Source organism: Limulus polyphemus, unplaced genomic scaffold (assembly GCF_000517525.1).
Source record: "Limulus polyphemus unplaced genomic scaffold, Limulus_polyphemus-2.1.2 Scaffold152, whole genome shotgun sequence".
Taxonomy (NCBI): domain Eukaryota; kingdom Metazoa; phylum Arthropoda; class Merostomata; order Xiphosura; family Limulidae; genus Limulus; species Limulus polyphemus.
In genome coordinates, this window is record NW_013665762.1 from 900,514 (window position 1) to 911,438 (window position 10,925).

Sequence of the window (10,925 nt, forward strand, 5' to 3'; positions counted from 1 at the left end):
ATTCACAACCATGGCTTGGTCTGCACTAAGTCCGAATATGATCATTCTTGAGACCTTATGGCTTATGTAAAAATTGAGACTGTCATAATGCGAACAACCAACTTGGCTAATTCTAGGCATTTATACAGGACATTTGGAGTAACGTTTCATAATCGTACATTGATAAACTGTATTAGGGCATGAAAAAATTGTGTAATGTTCTGTGTAAAATAAAGGGCTCATAAAATATCAATTTACGGTTTTCCTTTTGTATTTTCTGTGATAATAGTTAGTACCATTGATAAGTTCGTCATCTAGTTGCCATAACTCGTTATTTGTTACTTCTCTATGTATAAATATATAACAGTTAAGTTTTACATCTAAAAGAAATATAGATTATTAAGACCACAAATCTCTACCTTTGATTCCAGTTTTATTTGTTGTTTAGGGCTTTAACATTGTTTTATTAAACCTGTTATTTTTATTTTTGAAAACTGTCTTTAAACTATGTGTGTTGTATTTAATTTCAGTTCACGGGAAGGTTTAGAACTTGTTCAGTTTCATTACCAGAAACTAATTTTTTCCTGTACTTTTAGCTAGTGATGACTGATTTCTGTGATTTTCAGAATACATTGCTTTTTCAATAAATAAGGGATCTTTTCAGAAACGAGTTAAGCCGACTATTAAAGCATTTAGATACATATTTTAGTTGTTGTTTTAACATTTATTTTTCATTAGGTTTGACCTGTTTCTGTTTTCGATATAAACATGCAAGTACCAAACTTGAGAGTCATAAAGACACATAATTTTGAGAAATGAAATGTATTTCATTAATTATTGAAATTGATTTTTTTTCAGATTATTGATATGATAGATCAAGAAACTGCAGCATATATTTAAGTTGATAAAAATTATTATTTCCATTTGTGGAACTTTGTAACCTTTTCAGTTTGTGTTTGCATTTATTTTTAACACAACTCAAACTAACACTTTTCAGTTTGTGTTTGCATTTATTTCTAACACAACTCAAACTCTTTCTGTTTATAAAAAAATGTTGAGTTACTCATTATATGAAGAACAATTGATACGCTCCAGAAGCGCTGCCTGTCTGAATAGCTTCTATACGATGAAACATAAAGTCAAATATTTCGGGTTAAATAATCAATGTACTTCATTTTTGTACATATATAACAATTACAAGATAGTTAAGGAGAAAATTTACATATTGTGTTTGCCGGTCAACACACTATTTTACGACATAGGGGATTATGGTAAAAGGTTTTAAATACTGAGTTTATTTGAATATTCACCAAGGCTAAAGAACAGAGCGCTGTATGCTTTTCTTGAATTGATGAGAATGGATTAAGAAGTTGTAGAATTTCTGAGCGCTTAATGTCACCTGAACTGTGATAAACAGCCTCTCAGGACTATTTGATTTATACTTCTGATTTATGTTGTTTCTAGGTTTGACATACCACAAGTCTTTAAACGTTATTTGGAAGGAAACCAAGAAAGAGAAACATGCAAGTATGACATTGATAAAGAATATACAAATGTGTACCTAGTTTAAATATTTCAACGTTACTGACGATTTGTTTACTGGTCATCAGACGAATGTACTGAAATATGCTCCCATAGAGCTGACGATTAATTCTGTGTGGTAGATTAATAGTCGAGGATTTTACTTTCTAGACTTTCAGTTGTTGCTGATTTATTAAACATGCAATATATATTAATTTATGAGCCTGTAATTTAATTTGTTGTACAACGTATAGAATAAAAGAAAAGTTAAATATTGTATCTTCGGTATTAAATTTTGAATAACCTACAGGTTACTCCATAAACACGGCCCTCAATATAATCAACAATACTAAGTGTTAACTGATCACCGAGTAAACATAATCATTATGTGGTCCTCAGTATTTCTTGTAATGATAACATTTTGAACAAGCCTAACATGGCCTGGTGGTTAGGGCGCTCGACTCATATTCTGCGGGTCAAGGATTCGAATCTCCGTCACTGAAATTGCTCGCCCTTCAGGCCGTGGGAGCATTATAATGTGACGGTCAATCCCACTATTCGTTGGTAAAAGAGCTCAAGTTGGCAATGGGTGATGTTGACTAGCTGCCTTCCCTCTAACCTATCATTATTTAATTAGGGACGACTAACGCAGATAGCCCTCGAGTATCTTTGCGCGAAATTCAAAAACAAATAAATAAACAAACATTTTGAATGATCTACAGAATAAAGTACGAAATTAATTAGTGTAAGAGTTTCAAATTATTCCCCAATGAGAATCATTGTTTGGTGCACAGTTTAACTAGATAATTCTAAATAATCCTTCTTTTGTGGACTACTCTATTTTTGTGAACTTATGTAAAAAAAAAACACATAAACCGATACTTAAGACTTTGGTATTGAAAGCAGGCATCAGAGTAAACAAGTGTAAAGTTATTCTTATTCTATGCGACTGGTTGTTTATTCTTTTAAATTGATCAGATTGTAGGGCTTCTTATTTTGATAAAGTACAATGTCATAATGAAACTTGCTATTGAAATAATGTCCCATGTCTATAACTATTGGAAGTGGGGTGTACAATTTAAGAGAATTTCATACTTGTCTCGTGTTTATTATTATTTATGAGAACTTTTAGGTACTTTTTCGGGACTCCTAGACCAGAAAGGAGCCTAAAAAATCGCAGAAAATAGATATTTTAACGTTAGAAAGTCTTCTCTTTTCACTTATATTTTTATGTAGATTATAACACTAAAAGCTTTCTATCGTATGCTATTGTGGTATTTTGGAAAAATAACATATGTTTTGAAGTTTCTTTATGGGTAGCAACAGCCTGTTGTAGCGATAGTTGATTCCTGAAGACGGGAAACGGAAGTTATCCGAAACGTCGAGATGAATCAATTGTTGCTTCCAATGAAGAAACTTTGTTAGCCATAATACGTATTTTAAACCTTCTATTGAATATTACCATATTTTACTTGTGTTTTAGCTTAGAGAGGTGACAAGTTTTTTTTACAAATATTTTCAGGATTTTTCTCATGCACATTCAGCGCACATATAGTTTTCAAGTGTAAATATATTGCTATGGAATCTAACTACGACCTTATTATTTAGCTAGTCACACATTGTCAAGGACTATTCTCCTTTTGGTGTTGCTGAAGTTTACCAATAATGTGTAAAATTCGTTGTGTAGAGGTTAATTAAAGAACCCCTGTAGGATGTGTCCTTCCTATTTTTACTTATTGGAAGATCAGGTGAAAAAAGTGACGTATGCAGTTTGAGAAAGAATTGACCTTATTGTAAGATATGTAGTGTTTAGGTCTCTCACTCTTATTTATAATTCCTCCAATTTCATATAGATCTCTCAACATGGCCTGGTGGTTAGGGTTGCGGGTTCGAATTCCAGTCATCGAACATGCTCGCCCTTTCAGCCGTGGGGACATTATAATGTGACGGCCAATCCCACTATTCGTTGGTAGAAGAGTAGCCCAAGAGTTGGCTGTGAGTGGTGTTGACTAACTACCTTCCCTCTAGTTTATCACTGATAAATTGGGAACAGCTAGAGCGGTTATATTTTCCTATCCGAAAATTTATGATTTGTGTGATATGCAGATTTAGGAATTATATAATTCATTATGGTGTGAACACATAAAACCATCGTGTTTTTAACATGTGTGATTTACTTTTTAATCTGGAAACAGTTAAAACTGATTTAAATTATTTCAGTTCAAATTGGGTTAATCCAAACCTTCATCAACGAGACTGGTGCTATCATATTTGCTTTGTGGTCAGCAAACTTGTGTATTAAACAGACTTATAGTAAATACGTTTACTTGCCTATGATATCCTTGGCAGGCAAACCTTTAGCCTGTATAATCTTCAATATTAAGGTAGAATTAGGGAAATTATATTCCAAGCTAAACTGTATTTGTCCAGCCGGTTCATCTGGTTCAGTCATGGCGTTCGCAAGGTCTGCAGCTTCTTCCTGTTGCTATAGATGAGGATGAAAAGAAATTCCTAGCTTAAACTTTTAGTTACTTCAAAAATTACACAAGCTATAAACAGTGTCTATGTTTTAATTTGTAAAAAGACTGCAGTATTGTCGTTAATGTATATGATCATTATTCATTATCATTTTATATTGAAGGTTATGTCCGTGCCAAAGCATTATTTATGTTTTATTGATCCTGTTGTTATCCGAATTCCGATAAGTTCAGGATTTACTACTTCTCTGACGTTGAGACAGACTTTTATGTGCGACGGTTCAAATAAAATTGATTCTAGTCCGTTTGTTTGGATCTACATAATATTGTTTGTACTAGTTTAAAGTAGATCACCTCAGCTGATGGTAATAGGGAGTGAAGAAAAGAAATCGGCCCCTGGATGGCAGTGTTATTATTCTCCTTGTTATCTTCAGCTATACTAAAAAATAAAGAGAGAATTCATATACGTTACAACTCTAGAATAATTCTTTATATAAATATAAGCTTTTCTTTGCTATTATTTATTTCAAATCAATTAAAACATTTTTACACCCTTTGCTATTATTTATTTCAAATAAGTTAAAACATTTTCTACACCCTTTGCTATTATTTATTTCAAATAAGTTAAAACATTTTCTACACCCTTTGCTATTATTTATTTTAAATCATTTAAAACTTCTAAAAAATGTCATAAAAATGGCACGAGACTGTGTATGTATTTTTTACATTCCTCTTGATTTGTCCATTACGGATTTCATATAAATGGCATGTAAAAATAACATTATTTCAAAAGCAGAACTCGCCACTTTAGCTAGACATGTTGGCAGACAAAAGCCTGTTACAAATAGTATTTTTAAGCAGTAAAAAGCAGAAACAAATATCTGCCGCATAGTGATTTGTATCACTATTATTATGCCCATTGGTTTCGCCGGTTTTAGGCGCTTAAAACCGTAACAATTATGGAAATGTCCTTTTCATTCCTTCCATTGTTGCTGTTTCAAATCTATTAAAACAGTCTCTTCGTACAATGTATTGTTGTTCTATATTAAACCAATTACAGACATTCTTCTATTCTTTGATTTGTTGTTAATTTCTTAAATTAAAGTTAACTTTTTTACCTTGTATCATTTTAACCTTTTAAATCAAATCTATTTTGTCCTGTGAATTGTAACTCATTTTCAAATCGAAAAAATCTTCGCTTTTGTATCCTTTATTGTTATTACATTTTGAATAACATAAAACTTCTTATTGATCTCCTGCTTATTAAATCGAATTGTTGTTATCAAACTAGTGAAAGTTTTTATTTCATTTTTTATTATAATTTTATTTTAAATGACATATTCTGAAATGTTGGTTTGAAAGACCGTAATAATTATGGTCAAGTAACAGAAATATTTTATTATGAACTGCAAGACTTTGCAAGAAGGCATATAAAAATTCTGGTGTGTCTTCCTTAAAACTGGTCAAAAACTATTATTTATTTTTTATTTGTTTGTAATTAAGCACAAAGCTACCCATTGGGCTATCTGTGCTCTGCCCACCACGGGTATCGAAAACCGGTTTCTAGCATTATAAGTCCGCAGACATACTGCTGTGCCACTGGGGGGGGGGCTTTATTATTATTATTTTTTTAAGTAAAATGTTTTGCTAATTATCCAGTATCCTGATAATATTAGCATTGGGAGGTAAAAAGCAAACCCCTCAAATATGACATTTTTGGTCTCCCCAGTGAGTCAGTAGTAAACTTACGGACTTACAACACTAAAATCAGGGGATCGATTCCCCATTATGTAGCTTTGCGCTCTAATGAAACGGACCAACAAACCGACACTTACGACGTCGACTGTGATACCGATGGGACCAGTAAGGATGGAATTATTCCGACTGGTCCTTGCTGAACTCGATCTTCGACATTATGGCGTGGAAGTTCTTTCACTTCATCACTTTGGCCGGTAGGTGGCGCTTTCCCGAACTGCAGTGGTTCTAACTCATCTCTTGAAGTTTTCTTTTGACTAAGCTTCTTCCAGTAAATGTAGCAAAGAAAAAATGCAACACCCAATGACAATAGCGCCGCCAATGTTCCCAAAACGGAAGCTACGATGATGTTGGTCATATCCATTATCAATTACATCTGAACATTCAAAAATACATAAAATAAACATGATGTATGTATAATATTACGGTTAGAACAACAAGACAAACTAAACTGAACAATACATTTTTTTTTAGTAATATAAAATGTATAATAATTAAAGAGCTTCGACTTCTTTGTGAGTTTTGTTTTTAGGCTTAGTTAGTCATGAAAATTTCATCTATTAAACCGTTCATTAATACTTCGTTATAAAATTATAACAGAAATTTGTGAATTGCAAATGCTAGAAAGTGAAAATAGTTCTTGCGGCTTGCGTTTAAAAAAGGAAACAATTTATTTTACTGAAAATATGCCCCCCGGTGGGCCAGTGATAAGCTTGAGTGCTTATAACGCTAAAGTTAGGGGTTCGATCTCTCCGGTGGACACAGTAAATAAAGCCCATTGTGGACCTTTTTCTGAAAAGCAGGAAGAAGAGGAAATCTTCAATAGCCGCGGCACTTGAAACGTTTTTAGGCAGAATTAAAATAAATTAATGTATGATACTTTATTTTCATTTTTATTAGCTATATTTTTGTGCGCCAGCAATACCAAGCGTGGGGCGCGCGTATACCAGTTTCGATTATATTACTCATCAGGATCTCTACCAGCCTACTCTCAAATTGAAATCTTTTTAAACAAGATTAGATTAAATTAATCTATGAAATCTTGGGCGTGGTCAAATACATCAGTCAAAAGAGTTTGATCTCCTGAGTCGAAAACTGTAATTAGACTTCAAATCGGTCAAAAGATGATGGAGTCATGAGTTGCCCCCCAGTGGCACAGCGGTATGTCTGCGGACTTACAACGCTAGAAACCGGGTTTCGATACCCGTGGTGGGCAGATAGAGCACAGATAGCTCATTGTGTAGCTTTGTGCTTAACTTCAAACAAACAAACAAGCTATGAGCTAAAAGTTTGTACTTGAAAAATGAAAAACAAACAAACTCAGAGCCATTCTATGAGTCGATGTGCCGCGGCTAAAAACAAGAACTAGAAGATATATATAAATTCACTTTGTCTATATCTTTTTCTTTTCCATATGTTGATATTTTCCTTATAGAGATTGCTTCTAATACACACAATTGCCTAAAAAATTACTAAGTCGTGAAAAAAACCAACCTAATAGAAAAAAAGAGATATATTTAACCTAAATCACACGGTCAAAAGCTTTAGGACTGAAAGAACTTTCAGAATTTCAGTTATATCAGACAAATTAGCTTTAGACTTTGCTCCCCTCATATAATTTCTACAAATTTGGGCAATTTCACATTATTCGTAGTTAATTTACTTTTGCTTAGAAGTAAAAACGTAATCACTCCGAGTGTAAATTAACTTACAAATTATAACACGTATTTTTTATTATTGAATTGTACCCCCCCCCCCCAAAATACCTTTAACATTCGTTTCTAGTGGACAAATCAGCGTTTGTATTCATTAATCATGGTTTCCAAAGACTCTTAATTATTTTACAAGCAGTTTTTATAGATATTTACAGGAAAGTTACCAGAACAAACTGAAACCTCAAAGAATAAGTAATAATATTCGTCCAAATTTTTATAGATAATTTTGAGTATGCGCAAGGTAATATTTTTTTTACACATAGCGTCGCATATGTTATATTAATTACATAAGTATTACTGATTATTAAAACATACGTCATCTAACTGGAATATGTCATTCGTTTTTCTATTAAAAGTATTTTTCACGGTGTCGGCTCCAAACACACCCACACTCCTCAAGACAAACTAGACTTTTTTTTAAACAGTTATCGCTGTTTAGATGTTGCCACAAAAAAAAAGAAATTACCAGCTTCGAATCAACATATATTTAAACCAGACTAGCTTTTGTTAGATTCTTACCAGTGTTCACTTTGCTTAATCACAGGCGTTTAAAGATTACCAGAAAAACAACTCATCAAATACACACACTTGAAGCTAAGTTACGTGTTGCTACACTATGTAAAGTTCTATTCTGCGTATCAACAAGCTCACTCACTCACGGTACACCGAAAGTCAAATTACTCTTTACTCTAGCAGTTTATCTAGTCACCATGACAACCTAGATAAGAAAATACTCAGGCTGACTGCTTTGTACTTAAATTCTCCTATCATATAAATATTTTATTTATGTATGCTTGTGTTACCTAGCCTAATGTTTTTTCAAGCTCCATGTATTCTTAAGTTATCGTGTTGTATTTATCTATCTGTACGTATGTGAAGATAGATTACGGATTTATATATATATGTATATAAATTGCTTTTTCAAGCGTTGAAAAAACAAGTCTTACTTAAGAACTTAATTCCCTAAAAAAATTTTAATTCCCTCTACAAAGGTGAACACTGCTACATCTTAAGACTCGGCGTAATACGCTGATTTTTTGTCGGAATCAGGTTGGCATCAAATTTCACAAATGTGCTCCGATAGTGGGTAACGTTTGCCTCATCCTACCAAGAGACTGACTACTAGTCCTTTATTACTGTGAATCATTTGAGAAGATGTATTATTATAAATGCCGCCTGTACAAAATTCAACTTAACGTATCTTCAAGTAGAGGATTTAAGCGCCAATTATTCAACTGGTTCGAAAAATGATAAATGGCGTCTTTCCTGAAAATCTAATTTGTAAGTTGAAATTAATGATACATCGTAAACTATTGTAATCAGTAGCAGTTCTTTCTTGATGGGATATCGAAGCTCGCATTCTACAACTATCATAAATGTTATCCTGTAAACACAGCTACACGTAATTTTTCTCCACTATACTCAGCAGTGCTGTCTCCTAACGGATGTGATAACATAGAGTTCATCTATATTCATGTCTACTTCCTGGTGTATTGAACTGTCAACTTGAATTTTTAAACCACTCGAATAAAAATCTCACGTCTTGGTAGCCATAGTTGAAGCTAGAAATAATTTGTAAACAGTGTTTACTGTAAGTATGAAGTGTTTACTTCTCAAGTAAGCACTTTGATTAGGATAATACTTAACCACACTGATAGACGTTAACTGTACGGTTTTCTCGTATTATCGGCTTAGGAAAAAAAACAACTCATTTATGAAAAACAAAAACATAAAGCTGAGTGTTAGCTTCACTGCAGTACACCTGCGATGAAATCACGAGTATCAAAAAGTGATTGGTCTAAATGTGAAAAATCATTGCAAAGAGAATACACTAGAAATAATATATGAGGTGAAAATCTTAAGCATTTCATTAAAATAAGTCATTCAAAAGTTGTTAGTAGCAACAAAGGATAATAGAAGCTTTCATATGTCACTCATAACATATATTCGCTAAGCTGAAAGAGAACGTTTATTTGTTTGTTTGAAGTTAAGCACAAAGCTACACAATGGGCTATCTGTGCTCTGCCCACCACGGGTATCGAAACTCGGTTTCTAGCATTGTAAGTCCGCAGACATTCCGCTGTGCCACGTGGGGGGGGGGGGAAGGGAACGGAATAATAATCGTAATTAAGTCTAATTTCATTCCAAACAATCAAGTTTTCTTTGTAAAATATCTAGCTAAAATGTTTGTGTTTTGTAACTTTATTGTAGTGTAACGTAGTGTTTAGAGGTTTAAAAGAAAATTAGAATACCTCGCTGCAAAAAAATATACTTTTTTTCTATGGATTATATTTCACTACTAACATTCAGTATAGATCTGAATTTAAGTAAGTGAGACATTAAGGTATTCATTTAGTAGCTCGTATAAGTAGTCGTATTTTCGTCGATTTGAAATAATTTATGAAAATTATTTTTATTTTTCAGCACAAAGCTACATAATTATCTGTCTGAGCTCTATTCACCGCGAGGAATCAAACTCCGGATTTTGAGTTTTAAGTACGTAATTTTACCGCTGATCCACCATTGGAAGTTAATAAGAATGGTAACTCTTCTTTTATGAAGAACCGGTTCAACTTGGATACATGAAATCGTTTGATGATTAACAAAGTTCTACAAATACCCTCGAAAGTATTAATTTGTTTCTACAAAAATGAACACATGTACAAAACTCATTAATATTGATTATAAATAATCATTATAATTTTAACACCGCCCAATCTTGTGTACGTGAACAGCTCTTAATTTTACTTTCTAAAAAAAATGAGTACTTTATTTGCTTTGAGTGTTATTAAGCATAAAGTTACACAAACTCTTATTTAATTAATGCTGATAAGCACAGATAAGGTTAAGAATGTAATTACATTACATTTTGGTTTACCTTTTATGAAAAAAAAATGCGAAGCTTTAGTAATAGTAAATCATAATTTTGAAAATGAGATTAACTCGTATTGATTGACGATAGTAAACTTTTTGTATATACAAATATTTATATAGAAAGAGAGATCTAGCATAGATTTTCACTTATTATCTTTGAAGTTTGAAGTAAGTCATAGAAAATTTATCGAAACCCGGGTTTTAGCGTGGTAGGCCTGCAGACTTACCGCTGAGCCACTGGGGAGCCACTTCTTTAGGAATAGACCATGCTCAAAAGTTCTTGCCAATAACTTGCTTCAAAATGTTTTTGTTCTTTTATGATCAGCAGAGTTGAATACAAATAAATGTTTAATTTTTTCTTGCACCGCCTTCTCTTGATAAGAAAGTGAAAATTTATTTACAAAGCAGAGTTAACATTCATAGTTCATTCTTGTTATACTGGCTGACATCATCTTGCGTCTTTAATGAAGCCAACAACTCGATGCAGTTTACTGCTGACATCATCTTGCGTCTTTAATGAAGCCAACAACTCGATGCAGTTTACTGCTGACATCATCTTGCGTCTTTAATGAAGCCAACAACTCGATGCAGTTTAATTAAACAT

The 10,925-nt window shown here is 32.9% G+C and overlaps 1 protein-coding gene across 2 annotated transcripts in view; it reads right to left on the bottom strand.

Annotated features, from left to right (window-relative positions):
* Window positions 1-10,925, bottom strand: part of LOC106476102 (synaptotagmin-7-like) — an 83,056-nt gene that overhangs the window by 16,097 nt on the left and 56,034 nt on the right. The window contains exons 1-4 of one of the 2 annotated variants that reach the window (XM_022381151.1): window positions 7,967-8,063; window positions 5,813-6,108; window positions 4,332-4,416; window positions 3,832-3,985 (exon numbers count right to left, since the gene is read on the bottom strand). In XM_022381151.1, coding sequence (XP_022236859.1) covers window positions 3,832-3,985; window positions 4,332-4,416; window positions 5,813-6,096 — 523 coding nt within the window. In that variant the 5' untranslated portion in view covers window positions 6,097-6,108; window positions 7,967-8,063. Of the gene's footprint in view, window positions 1-3,831; window positions 3,986-4,331; window positions 4,417-5,812; window positions 6,109-7,966; window positions 8,064-10,925 lie in introns of those variants that run through there. The other variant, XM_022381146.1, reaches the window with a different exon arrangement.